Below are 26,329 nucleotides of genomic sequence, written 5' to 3'. Positions count from 1 at the left end.
GAAGCGGCGGGCGTTTGTGAATCGCGGCGCCCACCCGCGCCCACCCGCGCCCCGCAGCCAAGACGCGCGTTTACAAATACTACTTGCAACCCGCTCAGTCGTAGCCGGACCTTCCTCGGGGAGCCCCGCTTCCGCTAGCCCGCGCCGTCCCGCGATATCCCGCCGTAAATCCGCCCTCCCCGCCTCACGTGCCCAGGATTATCTCGTTTAAAAAGAGCAGTGCTTTCCGTAAATTTAAGAATTTTTTTTTTTATAAAAAGGTAGAAAGTCATACATGCTTGTTACAACATTGGTTTTGATCACCAGTAGGAGTGTTTTCGTTTTGAAGTCAATTTTGAACTCGCGAAAAGGAAATTACATTCTCACGAATTACAACTGCCCCTACAATAATTTGATCGGGTTCATTCGTTGTGCTCAAATAATTTCATTAGTAGCGGAAAATTCAAGCTTTTTTTATAAATAGGTAGAAAGTCATACATGCTTGTTACAACATTGGTTTTGATCACCAGTGGGAGTGTTTTTCTTAACTTTTTATTATATTTGACTTGGTTATAATTAAAACCATTGGAGGAAAATCTATTATTATAATTTTCGTTGATTCTGAGTTTCCTGCTATGTGCATGATTAGTTTGTGAGGCAAATATTTTCAAGTTAAAACGTACGAAATGATTGGTAATTTTTAGGAGCTGGAGGTTTAATTAAGAATTTGCACAATATCCTGGTGTTCAGATGATTACCGGTGGTGAAACTGCCAAATTAAGTATCTCGGATTACAACGTTGCAGACTTCCTGTCGTATTTCAAGTCTTTAAAGAATAACGGATCATCGTTTTTGAACAAAGTTTTGTGTGCTTTTTCTCGTCTTTAAGACAATTTCACACTAAAGTGTACTGTAATATTCTTTTGAAAAAATGGAGGAGGGACGGGTAGGTATTTTGAAACACTGCGACCGAGATTCATGTTTTTTTGGTTTTGCTATGCAGTTGTGTATGTTGAAGGGGAAGCAACAGGCAGACTTTCAAATTTAAGCCATCAATGAATGCTCCCTGAAAGTCCCTTTCCTCTCCAAAAAAAGGAACACAAAACGAAACTAAAGAAACCACCTAAAAATGTCAATCGAATCGAAGTCATGATGGTTTCAAGTTTAGGAAGAGCGCGTGGTTACTATCTACCATGCTCAGCGTTTGAAATGTTTTGAATGAATTACTAAGTGCGGTTTCATTGGGACCATTATGATGTCTTGAAGACATTATCCCTGCAGCAAAGTTGGTTTATTCTTCTTATTGTACTGAAAAGCATTTTGCGTCGCCCACTCAAATATATGTAGAATTTTGCATCCGGAGCAACAAAATTGCTCCCGAAAAATTTGCCTCCTCATGGCATTTACAATTTATCGGCGTTTGGTACATTACCAGAAAATTTAAATAAAATAAGTGAGTTTGAGAATGCCGATCGGAGATCGAGAATTGGAACGCGTGGACAGATCTATTCAAAGTTCGATAAAAGTTGTCTTGCTCTGATGAAAGTTGAATTTTTATATTTAGTCCACATTAAATCGTTGGCCCGGAAAAAGAATGAACGGTATTAACAACTACTGCTGTCCGCGGAGTTTATTTTTCTTCCTCTTCTTCTTTTTCGCCTATTAAAATATCAGGGACGAACCGCGCGTGCTCAGTGAGCGAGTAAAATTTGTCGGAAGCGGCGTTAGCGGGTCTCTTACAACGTCGAACTTTTCTTGATCATCGTGGCAGTTATTATTCCTCCAAGAAAATATCGTAAAAATTACCAACAAATTAGTGGTTTTCCTTTAAAATGTTTTCCTCACAAACTAACAGCACGTAGTAAATTCCTATCTGTAGACACTTGATTTTACACACGTATGTCTACCTACATCTAACAAAGTACTTGGCGTTTGGGAATGTTGCTGTCATATGCTCTTATTGACACTTAAATTAGACCTTTCGGGAGGATTCTCTGATTTTACTTTTTGCGGGAAAAATGATGTGCACGTACATTCAAGCGACTTCTTTCACTCAGTTTTTTTTATATTAAATTGTTGTAATTTACAGTTACCAATTAGACTAATTTGAACGTCTGAGCATTGAAGCAATTTACAACAGTACCTACAAGTTCCTTACATTTTTCAAAGTTATTTCATGACTTTTGAATACCATTTTTTATTTCTTCATACGCGGAATTTCTCAATGAAATTTTCATCTCTTTTAAATGTTATCCTTCATCCCGTCCATTCAAAAAGATATCGTCCTAAAAAATATAAATTTTTCGTTTAAATCGAAAGCAAAGGTGTTAATATATCTCAGAGTGCAAGTACCATTGTGCCATGAAGTGACTGATCCATGCTGTCCGTGAGTCGTGGTTTTCCATTTTTCATGGATCTGATTTAAGCAATAGTTAATTATCTTGTACTCAGTGCTTAAGAAATCGTATTTTTTTACCCAAATCTGCCTTCGTTATGAAAAAGTGATTCTATCAGTACTAAGTCGTGGTCGATAAGCTCTCAACGGCATTGGCATGAACCGCATACCTTCTCAGCACAGTTATCAACCGATAAGTGACTTTTGAACGCGGCAACTGGTAGTTGTTTTAAGTTGACGCAGTCTTTAAATGCTGTCTCCCCGCGGTACACTCACCAACTCGTTGCAGGATTCATGACTCTCAATGCCACAATACATGATTGCAAAAGGAGAACGCATCGCTTGAAGCCGGCGCATAAGATTGAACCCGCACCCTTGAGCGAAACTTTTTTTAATATGTTTGTACGTATCGCTTTAGTTAACTGTTTACCAGTGACGCTTAGTTTTCTATTGGTCCTTCTCAACGTTGAGATGCACTGGGGAAAAAGCCTCTCAAATCCAGAGTCCAGACTCAAAAAATTTGACTAGACAAAATGCTCTCGTTTCAAGCAGATTTTTGCAGGAATCAAAAGGAAATCCGCTTGAATTAAGAGGCTTCGCTCTCAATTCAAGCAAAACTCCGATTGGATCAATCGCATTTGTATTGCGTCAAACTGTTTGAGAGTCTGGGTTCAGGATCCAATAGACTTTTTTTCCAGCGTGGGACGTTCTCATAATTCATTAGTCTTGTCTATTAGGGAAGTTGAAATGAGAATAATTTTGAAGCCTCGATCATGTGGCCTTTTTAAAGTGTTCTTGAAGACAAAAAGAAACCGTTATGAAGTGTTTATTCCTTCAAAATCGACAGTCTTTAAGTTGGAAAATGTATACGTCAAACCGCACGTACTTGTCTCATCAAATTACCCTTTCTGTTCGAATAAAATTGTGAAGTTTTAATATTTGATGGAAATGAATATAATCGAAACGATAAGGATTTAAATGTTAGAAGAAGCAACTGAGGATCATTGAAACAAGCCGAGGGAGTCTGACTGATTAAGATATCTGAATCATATTTCGCTGTTCTGTTAAAACACGTTCTGTCGTTGAAATTTCGATACGGCTTCGATTTGAGGCAGAATGATGCCACAATCTTTGTAACAGCTTAGTCAAGACAATCGATTTCTGACCGATTGAAAGCACTGCACTCATCATCACCATATACCCGAGCAGCATTTTTCAACGAGAAAATCGCGATACTTTGAAATTAAGTTGCGATTTTTTGGCGGTAAAATCGGTAGGATCATCAACATCTGATGCGATTATACTCAATCTCAGCGCAATTTTAACTTTATAAAATCGTGCTCGATAAAATCGAAATTTCATCTTAAATTATCACAATTTTTTGTTCGATAATATCGCAATAAATCATCGTCGATAAAATTGCAACCTTATTGCAAATTTATGCGATAAAATTGTAATTTATCGCGATTTTTTATCCGCTAGTATTGAAGTAAATTGATGTCGAAAAAATCGCGATACGTTCTCCGAACATACTGCAACTTATCGCAAACGCTGCTACTTGGGTAAAGGCCCCTATGGAATGAACCATTGCATTGAGGTGCAATTGCTTTTCTGCTCATACTTTTCTCCTCAGATATTCATAATTTTACATGCATATTCACGTGTCCAATAAAGCATTGATTCGCGAATTTCAAATAAAGGAGGGACTGTTGCGGCTCAAAAAATATAAATATGAACGAAGTAAATCATTTGAATCCGTAATTTTGAATGATTTTGATCGACTTGTCGCGTCCTGCTATTCTTGTTTCCTTTATCCTCGCTGATTTTATAACTAAAACGTAGCTCTCAGCTTAATAGAAATTTCGATGGTCCATCGATGAAATTTGGGAATAAATTAAAGTCGTCCGTCCGATTGGAAAAGTGGAAAGGCAATCGGTTTGTTTCCGGAATCCAATTATCCAGAGCCGAACTTCTGTGATTAGGAAACGTGTCAGGATGGTCACCGTGAGAACAATAATCCCTTCATTTGTTTGCCGCGTTGGTCCTGAAAGCCAGCGCCTTGTGCCAGGTTTCCCTTTACAATGCGGGGCATTTTTCGCGAAATGCATGTTTTTTGTGCGGGCACGGCATGACTGACTGCTCACATTTTTAAATTTCTCGTTGCGGGCGACTTTTGTTTTCTTTTCAAAATCAGAAAAATGATAAACCTAGATCATGTTTATCTGCCGCGGTGTCCGTTTATCACACTTCTGTTTCTTAGAATACCTATCTTTCTACCTACCTGCTAAATTATCATTGAAAGTGAGAATAATCGAATCCACTATTAAAAAAAAAAAAAAAAAAAAAAAAAAAAAAAAAAAAAAAAAAAAAAATTATCTATTAGTTACTCGCTCCGTTGAGAAAAACGAGCGCTGCATCGAAGAGGCAAATGATGTTCTGAAAAAATTTCAGCTTTCGGACGTAATTGATAGTAAAATTTTAGATATAATAACGGCAATGCACTTATAATGATGGATTTTTTCTGATGTGAGGAAATCTTTTGGTTTGACTGAATAGCATCTTCTCTACGAAGACGATTTTCCTTATTTTCAGTCCGTCATTTTTCTAAGTCAGGTGCTTGCGGTTTTCATGGAAAGTAGTAATTGATCTTAATCGTTTTACTATCTGATTATACATCTCAGGCAATTTCGCGATTTCAGGACTAGCTAAAGTAAGCTACACCTTCACTACATCAAAGTCCACCAACTTTGACTAATTTTCATTTTTTCATTCTAAAGCTACTGAACTTGTTTTTCCAACTTTGCCAAGAAGTATACCGATTTAGTGTCATAGTGCCTACGAACAAGCCATTAAATCAGTATTATGCAGCTTTTACGCATAAGGGTAAATGACTTGCTATAGCTGAGCCAAAGCGGCAAGATTGAGGTTGCCAGATTTCCATGCTGCAAAGGCTGCTTCGGTAACTTTGAATGCGCGATTCGACTCATAAGAGCGGGAGGTTTAAATTCACGCCGTGAAAAACATTAAATATATTAGTTTGGAGTTTACTAGTAATTTCCGTTGCACTAATCGTGTTCTGCATGAAATTTTAGGATTCTGAAACATGCATTAGGTTGATTACATGCTTTGTCTACTGGTCCATTCAGTGTAAAATTTATCCCAATAAGCGGCAGCGTTGCATCCGGGGATTGCTCGCAAGAAGGCGCCGGACTTTAAATAGATTCAATTAAACGACGGGAATCCGAGATGGGTTTTTAAATTGCTGAACTTTGTCCCCGGAATATTTTAGCGCTAATACAAGAGTATAAGCTGTGTTGGTAGATTTTTATCCAGAAAAATTGGTCTCTCAAGTAATGTGCAAAATTAATTTGGATTAAGATGATATACGATCGTTTTGTGGGCAACATACGATCAACGAGGTTATTAAGGAAAATATGTAAATACTACTGATTGGTAATTGGATTACATTTTGCAATGAGCGACCACTATCTCCGGCTCTCCCATAAAAGCACATATCTGCATAGGGAAACCAATCGCATGTATGTTGTTTCTAAAATGAGCCAAAAATAGTGGTTTCTTTTTGCAAAATGTAATCCAATTTGCACCATGTATGCAGAGTCGGTTTTTGCTCCCCAGCCTCGAATATATCTAAAATTTTCCTAAGGAACATCCAGAGAAAAATATTTGCATTTACAGTGTTTTTATCGATTAATGTAGAAAGTGAAATACAGACCAAACGAAAAATACGTTCATCTCGACATTTGCGTTGAAATCTAGCACAGGAAATAATGGAGACCCCGGGAGACCTATGAATCAACCAAAGATACCTACCTATAGATTCTTTGGCGTCATTTCTTCTCTCAGAGTAGACCGCACGCTTCCCGTTGTGTTGCTCTCACGACTGTAACTACAAATAATGAGTATACAATAGAGTACAATAATGAAGTAGATTAGAGTATACAATAATGAATTATTATAGGGTTAACTTTCTGAGGGATATACGTATACTCCTCGCGCGTAAAACGATTGCAGGACAAGGTTTCAATTAGTACATCAGATAACCTCGTCGCAAACAATTAGACGGTGTAAGATGAATGATACGGTGTTTTAACTATTGATTTTGTGACTACTTTTTTCGCTATACATATGTATTTTGAGATCTGAACGAAACCATTTCCCTGAATGTTCGGTCAAAACTGCAGCGAGAATTTGTTGTGACTGCCGCGAAAGTGACATCTCAGAAAAATTTCCGCAGGTTGAAATACATGCGGCGATCACGGATAGCTGAAAAACCCGCCGTAGCAAAACAATTTTTAAGACGTCAGTTACGTGTTACAGTTGCATTTAATTTCCACTAATATTGCGAAGTAGATATTTGTTCTAAATAAATCTATTCAAACTTCAAAGCTGGTCTTAGACTTGGATTTCGTAACGCTACCATTCTGTCTCTTTTGACGTTTAAATTCCTTATTGTTCTCTTCAGCACAGTATGGATATGACTGCATACCTCCTGTGCAAAACACCCTAAAAATTCATTGAAAACCCAAATTCTCTCCGACAGTTTCGTATCATCTCACCAGAAACGAGAAAGTGCTCTGTCTGCTACCAGAATACATACGTATTTGCTCAGCTGAGCAGACGCAATTATTAAAGCACCAAATAGCTGTTTGCTCTGACAGGAGCGCTGAAATTAGTGTATTTAAGTTTGGTCGGTCTCGAGGAATCTTTTCAACGAATACTGAGCAGGGCAAGGGATCATTATTCCAACATCAGTGAATTTTGTCTCCAACTACTCTGTTGAAGGCCAATAATTAAATTCAGCGCAATAGGGTAAAACCAGTTCAAATGAACAAAAATACGATGAAGAACTTCATTTAATTCAATATTGGATCTTCTTCTACTTGTTCAAAAAACTGCATGAAGTAATTTGGATTAGATTTGGATTGAATTTCAGCACATATCAAAATTGATTTTTATGATTCACAAAATGAGACAAAAGAAAGAGGTCATCAAGATTTGTAGTTCATTTAGGAATCTGTTTTTCCTCAACGATAAGTTGCATGCCCTCTTCTTCTTACTCTTCAGTTTTTCTTCTCCTTGCATAATTTTTTCACTTTCTAATCATACCGAAATGTTTCGTAAAACGGGTAGAGTACAGCGTATAATTGTTTCAAAAGTGAAAATGTGTTTAATAACGGTGCGATATGCTGAATTTCTCGCTTTAGAGTTGATTTCGAAGAAAAAACTTACCATCGCTTCAAGCGATTTCCGTGTTATCCACTGCATTTATTGAGACGAATTTCATTTCTGAATTAGAACCACTTACCATATAACATGTAATTTCCCCTACCAACATTCTTAGTTAATTCACAACACGCAGTTAGACGAAGATATCTCAACTTCAAGACGTTCAATCTCTTTCGTGGTCATTTCCATAATTATTTTTATCAGCATAAAGCATGAAATAATTAACATGCTTTCTTTTTCAATTTTCTTGGTGTCTTTTCCTCAACAAAGAGGAAAGTACGACGTATATAATGTGAATTGCCAAAGCGATATTATCTTAGCTTGAGACCTACTTCCCTATTGAACTTAGACATAGTAAAATGCTCCACACTTATAAAATAATGTTTCCACTCTACGTTCTTAAATGGAGTATGAAATTCTTCTTTTGTCTTTCTCCGGGTAAAAAATGAATCTTGAAAAGAAGCGAGAAAAATCTGTTTTCTTTCCATTCATCCTTTCTATAAAATTTTCGTTCATTTCTTTTTTTAAGTTTCTATTCTACTTTCTTTCTTTTAACTTTATTATTTTTTATGTATTTAGCGAGGGGGCCAAGTAATTGAGAAACAAACTCGTAAAAAGCGGGGCTCCAAAAAAGTTGGATTTAAGGGTGGGGGGTTAGATGAATCGTTTCGCTTGTTGAACGTAATTAAATTCTCTCCTGTCTAAGGGTATTAATGAACTGATCGATCACGGCTGTCGTATTTGCAAAATGTATTGCTCTTGAATAAAATATGAACGGAATGAACGGACCACCAGAGGAGCTGCCTCATATGATTGAGCAAACCCTCTAATAAGCAACAAGAGTTGGGGGCGGGGATTGTTTTCGCTTGACGACCCCCCCCCCCCTCTTTCAACCACCTATGAGCGTGGAAACACGTACGTCAAAAATATTTAGAATTCGAAGCAAGTAGATTTTCCCAGGGGTTTTTTTCTCTTTTTGGATATATTTATTTCCTTTAAAGAAAGAGAGAGAAAAAGGAGTGATAACGATTTGTCCGCAGCCGCATGTGACTTCATACATCTTCATTTTGAATTTCTCAAAAGTTGTCTCCTCTTTTTTATTCTTTGGCTCTAGCCTTAACATTTCATCCATCTATTTCTCCAAATCTCCAACATCCGATGGCTAACAAATGGATTACATTTTGCAATGAGAAACCACAGTCACTGGCTCTTCTATAAAAACGCATATCTGCACAATGAAACCACTTGTGCTCTTTCTGAAATGAGCCAGAAATAGTGGTTCATTATTGAAAAATGTAATAACTTTTGTAAACAACTTTACGTTGTTTTTACCGAGGCACTTGGAAGTATTGACCATTGAGTCATCCAACAGTAGCAAAAATCAAGATCAAAGAAACAAAGTTTTTGAATTTGAAGCAGGTAAAACGTAACTCTAATCTCTGCATTGTATAAAAAAGCAAAGGGTGGCATTTGTGGCAACATTGGTGGTTGGTGACCAACGTGAATTGCAAGGAGGACGTGTTTCCCCTTTGTCATCAATGAAACTGAAATTTGAACTTCCACTAACAAGCCGTGATTCCTCTCCGTTTCGGGGGAGTATAATCTTGTAAGGAGCAGAAGTTTTTAGAAAAGTAAAAGTTCGCTAATTCCTGATAAGAGGAGGACGCTTCAACGTTTTTACTCAAGAACGCAGCGCAGGTTCCGTTTTGTCGTGAACCTCTCGATGTAGCCTAAAATAGGCTCCGCATTGCAAAGTCTTTAGGGTAAACTTTTTTAGCACATATTTTTCAATTTCTATTAATCCTTTTTGAAGAATTGTGTCTCTATGAGCACATAGAGTAAGATTTTAAAATAAAATGGCTTACGATGAGTACCTACTTTTCCCCGATGGTCCGCGACTCACTCTTAGCACGGCAGATTTCTGCCGTGCCAAGGAAGAACGTCGTATGAACATTCGAAAGTTGCCAAACCACGTGTAAAACATGTATTTTTGAAGAAAGTTATGCGTATTTGTCCTTGAAATTTTCTGATATTTTACATTAAATTGGGAACAAAATTGTTTGAAAAATTGGAAGGAAAATATTCAGAATTTTCTCAGTAAAATTGTTGGTTATTAAAAGTTTGACAACGCCTGAAGGTTCATACGGGGTTTTCCCTCAGCACGGCAGGAACCCTCTCCGAAATTTCAAACCGGAGCAAATTGCATCTCAAGCAATTCGACAATTCGCTCTCGTTGTTCACCTACCTCTACCAATTTTCTCCTAATTTTCTTGTACAGTTTTACTGTGCAGCAAAACGTTTCCACGAATCTGAACATTTCCTTAGAAATTTTTAGACCATCTTGTGTGGCACACATACAGGCCCGGACTTAGGGCGTGTGCAGGGCGTGCGGCGCACACGGGCGCCAGCCTTTGAGGAGCGCCACGAAAAGAGAAGCTAGGGAAAAAAGGGGGGGAAAGGAAAAGGAAAGAAAGGGAAGAAAGGAAAAGGGGAAAAAAGGAAAAGGAAACAAGGTTGGGCAGTGAAAGCAAGGAAGGAGGGGGGAAATGGAAGGAAAAAGGAGGCAAAAAAACTGAAAAGAGAGTCCGCGAGAAAGGGGGGGGGGCATAAAAAAGGATTATCATCTCTTTTAATAGAATCTTAAATGAAAACACAGTGTTCATTCACTTGGTATCATTTGAAATTTCCATCATGGAAGCCTCAAAATGCGTCAAAATAGAGATGAAATTTCATAAATGTTCCAATTGTGTTGAATGCAACAATTCGAAAGTATTTTAGGCTGAAAGTAAAAAAAAAGAAGCGTCATTTTTCCGCAATCCGATTTTATACCTGAAATCTCTGCCTAATTTCTCTTTTGCAGTTTTTTTCGATTGACAGTCGTTACTTGCCGAAGACGGCATCACAAAATAGACTGCAATAAAACAACAATTAGAATTGAATATTGAAAATATCTCAAATATTGAAATTACAAGATGCGACCGGTATGACCCGTAGAAAAATTCTTGTCATCTGCGGCAGTGAAAAACAAACAATTTTTCTGAGACTTCAAGTCTTAAGAAAGGCAGTAAGTCTATGAAAATTTTAATTTGGGTCATGTTAATCTAGTGCTCCTTCACGCGTGTGACGCGCTCGCTTCATTTAAGACGGAAATTGTTATCGCAAAAACTTACAAGGTCGTGAATATTTAGAGTGTCAGGACAGATTCGTTGCTAAACTCGGTGTTATGGGATTTGCAGAGATGCAAATTTTTGAGCGCTGCCTGACGTCGGCCTGAACAAGCTGACAAGTTTGGGTCACACCACAGTTGGCGTTATCTGACGCAACGAGATAATCCTATCCTCTGGTGAACGTTTTAAATTAGCTCGGATTTTCCGGCCGAGGCGCTGAATAAAACAATAGCTGAATGCAACGATCCGTCTATTATGAGAGCACCTTCGGCCAAGTTCTCCCGATTTTCTGGTCAAATTAACATGTAGCATGCAAATTTTGTCACGAAAACTGGCAGAGACGTGCATGCAGTCACAGTATTGAAGCATTATTTTCGCTTAGTGAAATACACCCCGTAGCCTCCGAGCTGGTTTAACCGGCATAAGTGCAGTCTCTTTAAAATTTCAGTAATTTTATTTAATTATTTACAAAACTCGGGGTTTGACAAACTATGTTAATGAATAGAAAAGTGCGGCCTCTGGAATTATAGCTGCACGTGGATAAAATATGTAACTTTGCATAGGGGTTTGAGCCTGTGACATGAACGATTTATACATGTAAATTATAGATACAACGCATGTACAGTAACTAAATTATTGCAAAACCAATGAATGGCTGTTTTCATAATCTCGTATTTAGTATGATGACGCTTTTTGATTTATTTAGAGGGTTCAACTGCGGTTAAAAAAAAAAGAAATTTTCAATCCAGAACGCCGATGACACAATGATAGAAATGCTTTACAATTCTAGTCAACATCACTCATTTTATCTTTTCATCCCTGCTTTCATTTGGTTTCCCTACAAATACATACGGAAATGTTCACATTTTCGTGGCATGAATTTTCCAATTTTCGCCGTCGAATCTTTTACCTCTTTTGCTTTTAAGAGCGTCTTGTGATTTCGTCTGGCCTGAAAGTGCCGAGAAACGGCCTTTCAGACCCAGTGAATATATTGAGGCTCTCTTTAGCCTAGCCTGGCATTTGAACGCAGGTGTTATAGACCAGCATAGTTGTCGGATAGTAAAGTAGCAGGCTTTATATACCTATGATTATACGGACTTTACTACGCAATCTAGCAACATCCACGTAGGAATAAAGTGATAATGAAGGGTCTAGAACTGGGTAGGCATGTTTCACGGACTTACTTGCATCCCTCTAAGAATGTGGAAAGATGGCGCTTCGTTGAGGAATGTGACAGACGCTGGGAAATTGGCCGTCTGTGAGCTGAAAATTCCTCAGCTTTCTGACTGTGAAAAAGCCTCAGCTACATAACGGGCATCTAGCTGAAAACCCGAGTTAGGTCGTTTTTGAACGGAGATATTCAATTAACGGTGTCCAACCACACTTTTACCTGCTTATTTCTGAAATTTTAAAGTCACTCATAATGTTTGTATCTCTTCTTGTTCGATTCATGTTCCGTGTAAAGTCATTTTTTTTTTAAATTAAAAAAAAGAAAAAAAGAGGAAAGCACTAGCCTTTTCTTCCTCGGATTCCCTTTTAAAAGCTCTAAACTCTTTGTCTATAGATGGTTGTAGGTTCCACATAAGGAATAAAAGCCAATAAACCAGCAGAGGAAGAAGAAGCTCTGATCCATATATATTTTGCAGGGTCATCGAGCAGAAATTCCATAAGATATAGACGTGTAAGGTCATTATTGCTGAGTAAATCAAGTTCGTGTCGGGAAGAGGAAATTAGTGGTGAAGAAAAGATTTTTTCCCCTTGCAGCAGCACACCCACCTTGAGTAATTTTCACCTGAATCTCCTCGCGGGAGTGAAATTCTTTTCTTTTATTTCCCTCTTGTTTCTGCTCGTAAAAGCAAACAACGCTGATTGACGTTTACGCATTATCGTTCGTGGATTTCCACGAAATACGTGGGAGGAGAAGAGCATTCATGAAAGGGAGTAATAAATGAAGATAACATTGAAAATTGCGTTGCCATGGTGTGCAGGGGTTGCAAATCTAACGGCTCTCTCGAGCATGTATGAGATACAAATGAAAATAAGTTTTCAGGGAAACGTATAATAAACTATCAAAGGCAATTTGTTTTTAAAAAAAAGTTTGACGCACGAGAATCCGTATAATTTAATGAGAGGGCAAGAGTTTGTCCATTGAAAAATGTTCGCAGAGTTTATCAAATCAGGAAATATTTTTTTGTTTCTTTTGTTGGATACTTTTCTCCAATTTTTTGTCAGATAATTAAATCGAATTAGGTAGAATGGACCACTAGACAAGGTACGAATTCAAGCAATCTGATACATGTTTCTTAACCAGAATTTCGCGTAAAAAACGATTCACACAACGAAAATTACGGAAACCAACTCCTGACGAAGATATTAACGTTTTTATTTCACATTGGTTACGAGGAATTTGAACTGCCCGCTCACAAGAAACTCAAAACTCTACGTGAGTCAAATCGCGCACTACAACGATTTCAGCAAGCTTCTCAATCGAGCAATGTTCATTTCCCACCATGTGTTGTTCAAACTGTAAGCAATTTGCTACAACTGAGCCAAAGCGTCAAGATCGAGGTTGCCAGATTTTTTTTATCGCAGAGACTGTCATGATAACATTTAGCGCGCGATGTTAATCGCGTTGAGTTTTCATGAGCGGGTGGTTTGAATTCACGCATTAAGAATCATTAAAAATCTTCGTAAGGTATTGATTTCGGTAATTTTCGTTGTAAGCATCGTGTTTTACGTGAAATTTTGGTTAGGAAACATGTATCAGAATGCTGAAATTCGTACCTTGTCTAGTGGTCCATTGAATTATTAAAACAAGGAGCCAAGTTCCCTTTGATTGGAATTTATTCTGCATGTGAATTGTATTGACCAACTTACCAAAATGGAAGGCGCGATGACAGGAGGCGTGGATTCGCAATGCTCCGCTCTACGCTGCCAATAAGGTGCCGCCCAGATTCGGGAGGGAATTTAAAATATAAAGCCCGATTACCTCTTTACTATTTCGGCTAAGTTGCTCACGTAGCCTTTGAAGCGCCACTGGAAATGATACAAACGGAACCAACTCATTATGGAAATAAAGCAAGGGAAAGGTCGCGCGTTGGTAACGGCGCAGAGATACAACTATTCGTGCTTGATGGGTGTCCATAATGCATATACGCAAAATTGAAGGCGCGATGGCGCGAGACGTCAACTCGCATAGCTCCGCTCTATTCTGCCAAGTGCCAATGAGGTGTCGCTCAGATTCGGAAGAGAAGTTAAAAAACGAGGTTAGATTACGTTTCTCCTACCTTCGGCTGTGTTTACCCTCAATTTTTCATCTACTTTTTCAATTTGATGGAATTGCTGAGGCGCGAATGACCGAAGTTGCCGTGACAGAGCTCGTGTTTTTAGCAAGCCTTAGATCAATCGGACGTATTTCTGTCAAACGGAACTATGTGCATTATGACGTGAGCCCTGTTATGCATACATTCTTATGGGTCTCAGGGCTCATGTCTTAGTGCACATAGCTCCATTTGGCAGAAATACGTCCAATTTGACCCAGCTTGGGCATCTAAGGTTTAACAATTACTGCAATGTGTGTATTTGAGTCTCCATCAGCGAATTTCAAGTACGATTTTGGATGCTCTTCTTCAAGTGCAACTAAAAAGCTCCTCTACAGCATTCCGAGGAAAAAGCTTCAAGACGTTGAAATGTCCATTATACAAGTCTTATTTGGCAATTAAAATCCGGCTCTTGATTCGTTTTCCACTCGGAACAACATCAATTACGGAGACAGACTGCCAAGCTTTTGTTTACTCACTTTCTTTTTAAGAATTTTCCTCTGCGCTCCTTCACGGTTTCGACTCTCAAGAATACTGAGTACTATTTCCTTATCTAGGTTCTTCTTTCCCATCGTTTGGACGTATTTATATGCTAAAATGACCTATGTGCATAGGGATTGCGTGTGACATAGTTTCTTTTAGCATAAATACGTCCTTTTCAGATCTCGAAAATCTTTCTTTCAAGATTTTACCTAAAACCTCGAATCGTGCTAATTTTATATCGAAGAGGATCAGCAAGCTTGCTATTATGCATGGTTTATCACACTGAAAAAAAAAGATTGGTAGAATTTACTAATCCTTCACGCTGTGTTTTACACAGCGTGAATTGAAAGTCGATTCTGCCAAAGGAATGGTTACCTGTACCAGTATCTAGTAACGTTTACCTTTTTTCCCCGGCAGAATTGACTTTGAATTGACGCTGTGTGAAATACAGCGTGAGGGAGTGGTAAATTTTACCAATCTTTTTCTCAGTGTATGAGCAACACGACGCACAAAAGAAAGGTCTCATACGATAAGAGAAAGTACTTTTGTTCAAGAATAATTTCATACGTACACGGAGAAAAAAACTTCGTGCGTGGGGCCCGAAATTGCGAGGTCATATGGATCTCTGAAGTTTTCTGATCACACATCCGAAAATTTGAGGTCGAGCTGCCGAAGTTCGGGTCAGACATCGAGGCGCTTCGGTATGTACCGGAGTACTTCAGATGTGTGACCCGAACCCTTTGGTATCTATCGAAGTACTTCAGATCTTCGACCCGAACTTCGGCAGCTCGACCTCAAGTTTTTAGAATTCAAGGACATTTTTGGACAGCTGCGTTGAACAATGGGCCTGTTGCAAACTTTTGCTAGAGCGAGAATATGACTTGTTACTCATAGAAAGTCTCTCAAAAATTACGATGAGCGCATCGGCAAAGTCTTAAATGCACTCCTCACTTCACAATTTGCGGACAACCTCATTGAAGAGTCTCTCTGTAAAAAATAAAATGGCGACGGAAATTGTGAATCGTCGCATTGCGCTTGTGATGCTTTAGCTGGTAGGTGACGACTTATGGAATTGAAATCCGAGGGTGTAAGATGCAGCCGGAGATTTCTGCAAAAGACACGGAGTGGCGCGGCGGTGCGGGTCAAAACCCTTCATTGTTGTCAGATCTTTGCGAAAGCGCTAAATTTCAAGTAAGATAGGAAGAAAACTCACGGTTTTTCGTCTGATTTGTCAGCGTGGTCCAATATGCAGACTAATGCCTCTCGTATGACTGATAACATGTAATGAAAGAGCTCTCAACAGTTACAGAACCGCGACTCGGTGTTTCAAAAGGAGCTCCCGGGAGGGGGTTCCACACCGCGCCCTGTGGGCAAGCGGGTTGCATTCTTCCTCGATAAGGGGGCAATCCGCAGCATTCGCATCGATTCGGGACCTCTGCAATAAACATACTGCATTGAATTGGCGTATCAGTCTGTGTGTCGACTGAGTTGATTTTCCCTGAAGGAATCAGTACAAATTTAATGATGGCTAGACAAAGACAGTTAAGAGGTTGCGGAACGTTCTATACTTTTATACCTTATTTTCGCAGGGTCGGAGCCCTCCGGAACGTATTTGGGATCGTTCAAATTATTATGCCTGAAAATTTTGATTCCCACAAAAAAAGTTTTCTTACAGATTGGAGCATTGCCAAAGTTTCATTTCTCTCTCTCTTTAACTGGACCCTTTAAGCAAAAAGGAGCCAAGCCACATCAGCGATTGCCAAATTTAACTGGACAATATAATTTTTTACAGGAGAAAATGTGCACGGATTCCTTTGCAAAATTTAAGGAATTTGCTTCGTACAATGCAGAAAAGTCAGTGTAATTTGCACACAAATCCGCACAACCGTTTTCATGTAAAACATTAAATTGCCCAATTTTTGGCGATAGCTGATAAGGCTTGGTTTCTTTCAGTTTAATGCGGTCCTACTGATCAAAAATTAGACAATGATAGAGGGGATTTTTGGTACACCCTGTCTATTAGCACACCACAGTCTTAACTGCTAATTTTTTTTTTTTTTTTGTTGGTAGAAAGAAAAATATTTATCCGTTATCAATATTTAAACAACGTAAAAACAATGTTCTTAAAAACCCTAGCTGTAAAACGTGTCTCTGGTCCTCTTTTTCTTTTTAAATTATTGGGAAATCCGTAAATGTTTTCCTGAGACCTAATATCATAAGTGGAAAGATTAGATGCTTTCGTAGAAGGAACACACCCAAATTTCCTTTTTTGAACGGAAACCGGCCTCTAAGAACTTTCGTAATTAAACAATGGGAAGAGCCTCTCTGCACTGAGAGGGAAGTCCCATTCATTCGAGAGACATAAATTTATGCCGTACTTCTCAAGCGCGCTCAGCCCTCTAATGAATCCAATTCTTGGTCCATAATTGCAAACCCAGTTGAATCTCGGTTCGTCCCTTCTGCTTTTCAGTTATCCTCAAAATGCATCATGCACAGTTGCAGAGAACAGAATGAGCCGTTTTTCCACAACCGAGAAATCCGCAATCTATTCTTTGATTCCTCGCTTGTCACGGATCCAAACAAGCTGCCCATTAACGATGTAATAACGACAACACAGATTTTTTTATACCACCATTGTCAGTGAAACTTTCGAATACGACGAAATTAAAGGAGCGGATAAAAGAATGGGAGCGCTGGAGAGAAGTTTGAATCTCTGAAGTGCAAAAGAGCCTCGCCGCAAGTTTAGCCCCTTTTTTTGTATACCCGATTTGATCAACCGGACAATGCTCAAATGAAAGTCTATGGTAAGGCAAACTTGTCCGATGATCGTTTACAATTCGTAAGTTCAAATACGGAGTCCTCTTTAAACGCTTCGCAAGACGCAAATTTGACGGATACCGCAGTTTGTATTTTTGTTTTTGGGGTGAAATTCTAAGTTTTAAAATTTGGAAGAATCAAAATGAAGAGATGCATCCATTTTAAGAAGCGATTGACGAAATGTTTGCGCAAAATACTAGGAGTTCTTCTGGGATCATCGGCAAGGGAAACCGCGTTGTCGATGGAATAGCTCTCGTCGCACAGTGGATCGTGTCAATTAGAGAAGTCAAACATGAAATTCTTGACTAAAACAGGAAATTCTGATGTTAATTTCGTCACATTTAAACTTTCAAGGGGTGCATACAGTAGAAAACTTCACGAGAAAACCAATGAAACCACTTTTAGAACCTCAGGGTTTGTATAAACGGAGTTAAAAGCGTTTGAAGTTTCCAAATTTTGTCCGAGCTCTCCTATTGGCTCGATCCACTGTGCGTCGCTTGCCGTCGTTCGGCTTGTCGTTTTAATGAGCGACTGAACAATGGTCGATGACTCGGAAGTCTCTCATGCGTACGAGACCTCATCAAATCCGTCAGATTGAACGCAAAACCCTCCTTTTTTTACACGCCGGAGTCAAAGTTGTCGTGGCTCAACCACAACCAAAAGCAGCCCACTCGTTTTCACCCCTCCGGTGTTTGAGCTGTTCCGGGCAGAAATGATTTTACTAATTCTATCCCATTAAAATGTCTGCACGGACATGTTTTTATCCATAATCATACAAACTTTTGGTACCTATCGCTGCCACAGTTTTCTGAAACAATAAAATCACTGCGTCGAGTCGTTCAAATACTTATCAAATGGACGTATTTCTAGGTCAAACGGAACTATGTGCATAAAGACATGAGCCCTAAGACCCATAAGCATATATGCATAACAGGGCTCACGTCATAATGCACATAGTTCCGTTCGACAGAAATAGTCCAAATACAGTTTGGAAAAGCAAAAATATGGCTCACGAACAATACGGCCTAATCGGCAAACTAACAATTTTGCAGGACGAAGAGAAAACTTCGCCATTTTCATAATTTTGAGGTTAGATTTGCAATCCTTTCATATACATTACAGCGGCATCACAGCGGTCTCCTCAGAATTGGGGAAAAACTAAAATCATCAGTTAGCGTATTTTATTCTATGGAATGCGGCAAAGTTGCTGACTCAGTTTTGCCAAAATCGCGTCATTTAGGCGGTATTGTTCGTCAGCCCTCGCAGTATGAAAATAATATTTTCCCGTCGGATGCATCTGCAAGATAAATTTGATGCGGACATTGAAAATTGCAGAAACATACCATTGAAAAACTTGATTACATGACTGTGACCATTTTCAACTCCGCGTAAAGAGTGAAACCGAGGTGACATAAAGGTAACACAGTTTGTCTGCAGTACCTAATGTGCTTTTGGAGGCGGGAATTTCAAAAGTGCTTACATTTTTCAAGGGGGTTTTAAAGCGCACACTAGTTTTTGGGGAGTTATTTTCCTCCGAAAGGAGCGCTTGTTTCGCTTTAGCCAAACTCTGCATTACCAGAGTATTCTCAATTTACATTTGGCGCTGATGTGTATGTTATACGTCACGGAGTCTTTACACTCCAAACTCACCTCGGGCAGTGGCGTGGCGTGAATTGCGATATATCGGTTGTTATGCCATTTGAACCTATTGTAAAGAATCGATTATTAAGGTGTTCGCTGCGAACACCCTGTTTATCGATCCTTTTCCATAGGTTTAAATGACATAGCAATCGATATATCGCTATTCACGCCACGCCACTGACCTCGGGGGGTGGTCATGACGAATGTTAAGAACCCGTCCCACTTCATTATCGCCGTCTAATTTTCCAGAGGTGGAAAATGTCATGAAATTCACCTGAGTGAAATTTCATGAAATTTTTAGAAACCTTTGAGCGATACATTCAGGATGTAAAGAAACGCCTAAAAGCACTTCTTTTCGATTGCGGACTTAATCATCCCCCCCCCTCTCTCACCTCCCATTCCTCCAACTGCTCAGTTTTCAGCATACTTATGTATCCCACACTCAAAAAACGCGTATGGGAAGAGTGACTTGCCGGCCGAGTTATGGATCATGGAGCCATAAAATATAGTTCGTGGAGCCATGCTTATAGGTTCACGACCAATATGGCTCAGAAAGCCATACTGTAGACGGTAAATCACTTTGGTTAGAAATTATGGATCTATCCGAGCCACTTTTTATGGGTCTCAGAGTCATACCTTTTTTTGAGTGTAATTATTCGTGATGCACTGACATTTGGGCTATCTCGCGAGTAAAATGTCCTCTGAGGTCCAGCAATGAAACACTAAAAAAAAGTTACGAGCAACATAGACATACCATTCGTTCCGAGCTCAGAGGCTGAAACTTCCGGTTGCTGGAGCCGTAGCTTCAATACCTCCGGGTGCTTCGCCCGGAACTTTCGGTCTCTGAGCCCAGAGCGCGGACGTTATGTCTACATAGCCCATGAGCACGGCTTCCACGGCCGAATTTTTTTTCAATGTATTCACATGGTACAGGATGATTTTTTTCATTTGGCTGGAGGTTAGGTTAGGTCTTCATTTCTCTGTGAACTCCTCCTTATGCCTCCCCTGTGGGTATTGCACCTCATAGGGTAGCATTCATAGCCGGATCAGCAGGAAGATCATCTGAAACGATTCCCGATTTCCGAGGGTTTAATATAATTAATGGGTCACTAAACCATGAACGAATTTTGACTTGCGAATATATAATAAAATAAAAAAAAAATAATAAAAAAAAGTTACGAGCAACATAGACATACCATTCGTTCCGAGCTCAGAGGCTGAAACTTCCGGTTGCTGGAGCCGTAGCTTCAATACCTCCGGGTGCTTCGCCCGGAACTTTCGGTCTCTGAGCCCAGAGCGCGGACGTTATGTCTACATAGCCCATGAGCACGGCTTCCACGGCCGAATTTTTTTTCAATGTATTCACATGGTACAGGATGATTTTTTTCATTTGGCTGGAGGTTAGGTTAGGTCTTCATTTCTCTGTGAACTCCTATTTATGCCTCCCCTGTGGGTATTGCACCTCATAGGGTAGCATTCATAGCCGGATCAGCAGGAAGATCATCTGAAACGATTCCCGATTTCCGAGGGTTTAATATAATTAATGGGTCACTAAACCATGAACGAATTTTGACTTGCGAATATAGTTTTCTGAAGGAAAATGACGCGTAGAACACGATGCGCACATTAAAAACGCAAACAAGTAACTCAATAACCGAGAAATGCGCAGTTCAAATCGCTCAACTTATACGCAAAAACGCCCCGGTTTTGCGCCGCGCCAAATGATGTCATCCGGCACCAATCAGAAGCGGGCACGGGTTTCCACGACTTCCATCAAATGTCTATCTACTCTTCGTAGATGAAAACAAAACTAAAGTCGAAATTATATCTTTTGAATTCAAGACTTGAATCTCATTCATATGTTAGCTGTAATAAACGAGCAACAATTCCATATTGAAACACGTTTTATTTTAACAAACATCAGAGGAAAAGGAGAGAAGATTACTATATGACTACCGCAGTGCGTCAACACCGTCAGTTTCCCGCCATTCGGGTGCGTTTGAAATGTCTTGCAGTTTTTAGATTTTTCAAAAGCGGGTTTCTCCGCGATTTTGGCTCCATAAAAATGCGGAAAAATCACCACGTTATCTTCTCACATTGTGATTTCAGAATATTCAATAAAATAAACAAGGTTTAGTGACCCATTCCGAGGAAAATTAACACATTGCAAATTGTGTGAGATTATTTCGAGCCTTTGAAATTGCATGACGAGGAATTTAACTTTCCACCCCTGGGCATATTTAATTCACCGGAGATATTCTCGGGAAAAGTGCCAACCTTGAGCCTGACCCCTGACCGTAATGGCAACAGTTTCCACCTTGAGCCGCGAGTCGCCTCGTCTAGACCAATTGGAGAAGGAGTTCCTCCTGTCAACGACTCTTCAAGAGGGCACCGCTGTTCCACCTATGGGCTCCCTCTCAAGTTGGTGAGATAAATCTCCCCCTCGTATCCTTCTCACGCCCCCGCCCCCCACTCGCTCCTATCCACTTCAGACAACTAACTCTATCTCTTTCCAGCATGTGCGAATTTCTCACCTTCGTCTCTCGGATGAAGCTCTCTCTCTCTCTTTCTCTCCCCCCTTCCCTCCCCTTCGCCTTCCTTTCTCAGCCCTGAAAGCCGACATCCTGTCCCTCTCTATCTCGGTTTGTAACTTTGCTCCGCTCTGTGCTCGCAGTGCCCGAACTTTCAGAGCTTTTGCGTGCTACCCTGTATCTACCTGTCTCTCTCCCTCAGAGAGTTTTTGAACGCGTAACGCAGGGCACCAGGACACGTTGCCAAGTTTACAGCGAGTAGGGGCCAGGATGTTGCGCGATGTGTTTTGTTCTCAAAGGATTAAATACCTTTGATTTGAAATCGAAAAAAAAAATATAACTTTCGGTTTTTTTTTGTTCTTACGTAGTTTTAAAGTACGTGGTCCGTTTAAGTAGATCGCAATATAGCAAAACATCAGTCAGGCACTCGGTTAGAGTATCACGATATTTCACACCGCGTATACAGTAAAAGTCAATTATATTTCGAAAATAAAAACGAGAACTTGTTCGCTTTCGGAGGCCGCACAAGAAATAATCAAAAATTTAAAAAAGTTCTCACTTGCACGTCAATTAATTTGAATTGAAAATTAATTTGCACGTGTCGCGCCGATGATGCTCCACGAGCGGGAGCGAAGCGCGTCCGCAATAATAATCAATTGACGTGCAAGTGACTGCTTTTTTAAAGTTTCGATTATATTTGTATTTTACGATGCGCAGTGACAATTTTCAAGTCGGAAACACTTTTTTTCCTTCATTTAAACCCATTGAAAATATGGATTGTACTTCAGACAAGAATTGTTTCACATACATTCGGACGTATTTCTATCAGACAGAACTATGTGCATTATGACGTGAGCCCTGTTATGAAAAAGTTCTTTTGGGTCTCAGTGCTTATGTCTTAATGCACATAGTTCGGTTTAATAGAAATACGTCCATCTATATTGAGAGAAGACAGTGTTGTCAACTTTCACGAATCGGAACTGACAATGCGGCGACCACGACCGCAACTGCACTGAAAAAAAAATCTCGGTGTATTTACTAAGAAAAGGGTAAAATTATCAAGAACTCAGGGTTCTATTTGATCCCAGTTTTTTCTTGGTAAAATTACCATTTATGAAATTAGTAATTTTACCGAGAAATCTCGGTAAAATTATTGAACTTCCTCGGTAATTTTACTGGACCTTGGTAAAAACGCCAATATTTTTTATCGACTGTGGTAGAATTACCGAGATAAAATGGCAAAGTTACCGGGAATTGATTACCAATAAAAGGCGTATTCTTACCCGGAAAAATAGAAAAATTACCGATTTTTAATGTAAGCTTATTAGTGTGTCTTGGTAAAATTACCAATAATTGGTAAAAAAAGTGAGATGGTAAAGGTACCAGCGGACCTTGGTAATAACGCCGAGTATTTTTTTTCAGTGTGGAGGTTTGAACAAACGCGATAGGACATTGTTCTCATTATGCTCGCTGACAGCCCGAACAAATATATGTAATCGGTCCCCTCGTTTTTCTGAAATGTGGGTCGCCGTGCAGGAACTCAGGTGTCACAGAGTTCATAAAACACTTTCACTCACCTAGACAGTATTGCGTGCACACAAATCGATTTTATTTAATTTTAATTGGATGGCTCGGCATCTCGCATATGATGAAATTAATCATAATTGATGTTTAGGTAACCTTAGCTTGCGAGTAAAATCGAAGGCACTGCTTTAAGGCACGGTTTCCCGAAAGAAACCGTTCAAAAATGTTGATTCCTTTCTCACAATCATGTGATTTTCGTTGAAACCAAGCCCAGCAAGCTTGAATGATAGCATCGAATTTTGCCTTCGAAGCATACGCGTCCTCTAGAATGATTTGTTTGCATTCTTTCTTCGTTTTATTTGAACATCAAATTTTCCCCCCGCGGGACGACTCTTTTCTGAAGTGATCGCAATATTGTTAATGTTACGCAAACGCATATAAAAGTGGATTGCAGTTGAGGCGTGCTTTTTCGAGAAATGTTTGACACTCATCGACTACTTAAAACGGTACGACGCCAGATTGAAGTCAATTTACTCCTCGAAAATAATTCAAAGGGGATTAGTTTTAGTATAAATTGAAAGAGTCTAAAGTCCTCTCCTCATTTTAGTAGTATTCTCTTCCCTATTTTATATTTGTGTTACGTATCATTATTAACTGATTAGTCTTATAAATCTGGAAACGTAAATGTAACTGCACATCCTTTCATTTGCTTCACAATTCCTAAGACCAAAGTCTCAGGATCAGGAAGGAGATGAGTAAAATCGAAAATTAAAAAACCGAACGTCTTCCGCGAATCCATAAAGAAATATCGGTATTGCTATTGCATCTTCACTAATGTACAGTTTTACCTCACCAAAATTCCCGATAATAAATGCTTTCGAGCCGGAACTATAAGTAGGTATAAAAATGTTCTTCATTTCATTTTATTTTATTTTTTTTTTTTCGTTGGAAGTTGGCCATTGAATCGGGTTTTTTTCTAATTTTTTATCGTTTAGGTGAGCCATCCAGATATTTTAGTAGCTCTAACCTGAGAGGAAGGTTCAACCGCACTATTTGACGGGTAAATCGGATTGACATCGGTTGACAAATTGCCAGATCTCCAGTTCTAGACTCCAGCTTTGTTATCAATGAACTCAGTATGCTTATTTCAAACCTAACCAAGTGAAAATTTTTGGAAAGGAAGACAAAATCCCCCCTCTCCGCCTTCCAAGTATTCGTATGATATAATAAGTTAAAAAGTTAGGTTGAAAATTTAAAAGTTAGAGTGAGAAATAAAGCCTATATGATTGTCAATAATTACGTTTGTATCTCACGGACGGAGTAAAATTCCAGTTTTACAAATAAATGTTTCATTGCAATACATTGACCTCCCATTCATCTCTATCGATCCTGATTTTCTGCTTCGTAGGTTTATTCGAGAAGTATGGGGCCACGCCCCCTAGCCGCCACGTGGCTTAGCCCCCCGAGGGCGCTTCGCACCCTCTACTTAACGCTCCTCGGACTTCTCGTGGATTAACCTAAATAGAGAGGATTCATCTAGGGACTATATTCTAACGATAGCCAAAAGCGCTTTTTAAAAACCACGAAAGGATGTGAAATTTGAAAAAAAAAAATATAAATATATCCTCAGAATTATTGAGAAAATCTTGAAAAATCACTGGTTTCACTCATGCAAGTTAAAAAAGTAGGAATAAAAAAAAAAAAAAAAAAAAAAAAAAAAAAAAAAAAAAAAAAACCATAGAACAGGTAGCAAAGTCGCAGAAGAAACTGGCCTGAACTGGTTGGGAAACTGTAAATGGTCGACAAAATTGGCAAAATCCCGGAAGGGAAAGAGGGGATGGAGAAAAACCTCTGCATGAGAAAGGGTAGCGGATTGAGTAGGCGCAGAATGAGCAGGGAAGAGTGATGTATTGGAAGAGGTAGCGGAGACGTCCAGCGTTAGGTTTTAAGGCGTTGCGCTTATGATTTTACATAATAGAGTATGGTAGAATATGATATGATAATTTATAGCATGTTGAAATCGACAAACTGGATTCAGTTCATCCAAGTTGGATTCTCTTTGTCGAATTAGCGATTAATTATGTGAGAAATTAATGGAAGGGGTCGGTTTGAAGCTTGTTTCGAGGCTGCGCGAGGCGAAGGTGCGACGACGATTGGAGGATGAACGAGTTCAACAAGCAGCCGGTAGAGATCGCTCCAAGTCGCTGTGCGTCGAGCGACTCGCGTCCTTGCTCCACGGATACGATCCTGCAACGCTAGCCGCCCGCCAACTCAACCTACACAACATCCAAAAAAGGAGAGCTTCCTCTGCCATGTGAGTTTTCTATCTTTGTTTTGTCGTTTCAACTATTGGCTCCACATCTACAATCAATCGGACGCAACGTCCCTCGTTCGTCTTCTTCATCGTTGAACATGTCGGTTCATCCGCAGATGGAATATGTTACATGCAGTTCCATGGTTTGCTGAAGTCGTCGAAAATAGTAATATCTGAAGTTGAAAGTCCAAATGGATTTTTCAACGATTTATTGATAGTTTGAGTTACAGCATTTTTAATTTGCTCAGAGGAGGTTCTATGTATATGTATGGAAACACTTACTATGACACCTGACGCTAACTGCGAAGCTTCAAAAATTGCAAGTTACGTCGAAAAGATTAAAGCCGACGGGCACTGTTCGCGTGACTACTAAAAATGGGGGGGGGGCGGCACTGACGTAACATTTGTTGTTATTTAGTTTTGAGAATCATGTAATGGACCATTTGCACTAAACTGAGAATATCTCTTTGGTTGTTAAGTCCTGTAACTTACAATGGGACGTATTTCTGCCAAACGGAACTATGTGCATTATGACGTGAGCCCTGTTATGCATGTATTCTTATGGGTATCGGGGCTCATGGCTTAATGCACATAGTTCCGTTTGGCAAAAATACGTCCAATTAGAAGAAAACAATTGTTTTTTTATACGCCATATCTTCTGACAGTGACAATTATTCTATGCATCACAGTCTGGAACACGGTCCAGAACAGTCTCATGTTTTCCCCCGTCTGGAGCCAAGAAATTTTCCACGTAGCAATCAGAAGCAGCAAGAACATGGTTGAAAAACTTGTTTGGAGATTAAAGGAAACATTTGTCCTCGTTTAAAGACATTTTTGTTGGTGTAAATCTATTCTCAGAGTGATGTATTTGTATTTATTTATTTTACTTTTCTCAAAGGAAATTATATTGG

The 26,329-nt window shown here is 39.4% G+C and overlaps 1 protein-coding gene across 9 annotated transcripts in view; it reads left to right on the top strand.

Moving 5' to 3' along the window:
* The window catches only part of LOC109032035 (GTPase-activating Rap/Ran-GAP domain-like protein 3), a 480,199-nt gene that overhangs the window by 352,547 nt on the left and 101,323 nt on the right, over window positions 1-26,329 (top strand). Inside the window, exons 1-2 of one of the 9 annotated variants that reach the window (XM_072296198.1) lie at window positions 46-2,776; window positions 25,219-25,418. The exons of 7 other annotated variants lie outside the window; for them this stretch is intronic. In XM_072296198.1, the coding sequence (XP_072152299.1) occupies window positions 2,669-2,776; window positions 25,219-25,418 (308 nt within the window). In that variant the 5' untranslated portion in view covers window positions 46-2,668. Of the gene's footprint in view, window positions 1-45; window positions 2,777-25,218; window positions 25,419-26,329 lie in introns of those variants that run through there. One more of the 9 variants, XM_072296206.1, reaches the window with a different exon arrangement.

The sequence above is a fragment of the Bemisia tabaci genome, chromosome 2, assembly GCF_918797505.1.
Source record: "Bemisia tabaci chromosome 2, PGI_BMITA_v3".
NCBI classification, from domain to species: domain Eukaryota; kingdom Metazoa; phylum Arthropoda; class Insecta; order Hemiptera; family Aleyrodidae; genus Bemisia; species Bemisia tabaci.
The sequence above is the reverse complement of the archived record's forward strand: the minus strand, read 5'-3'. Positions and strand labels throughout refer to the sequence as shown.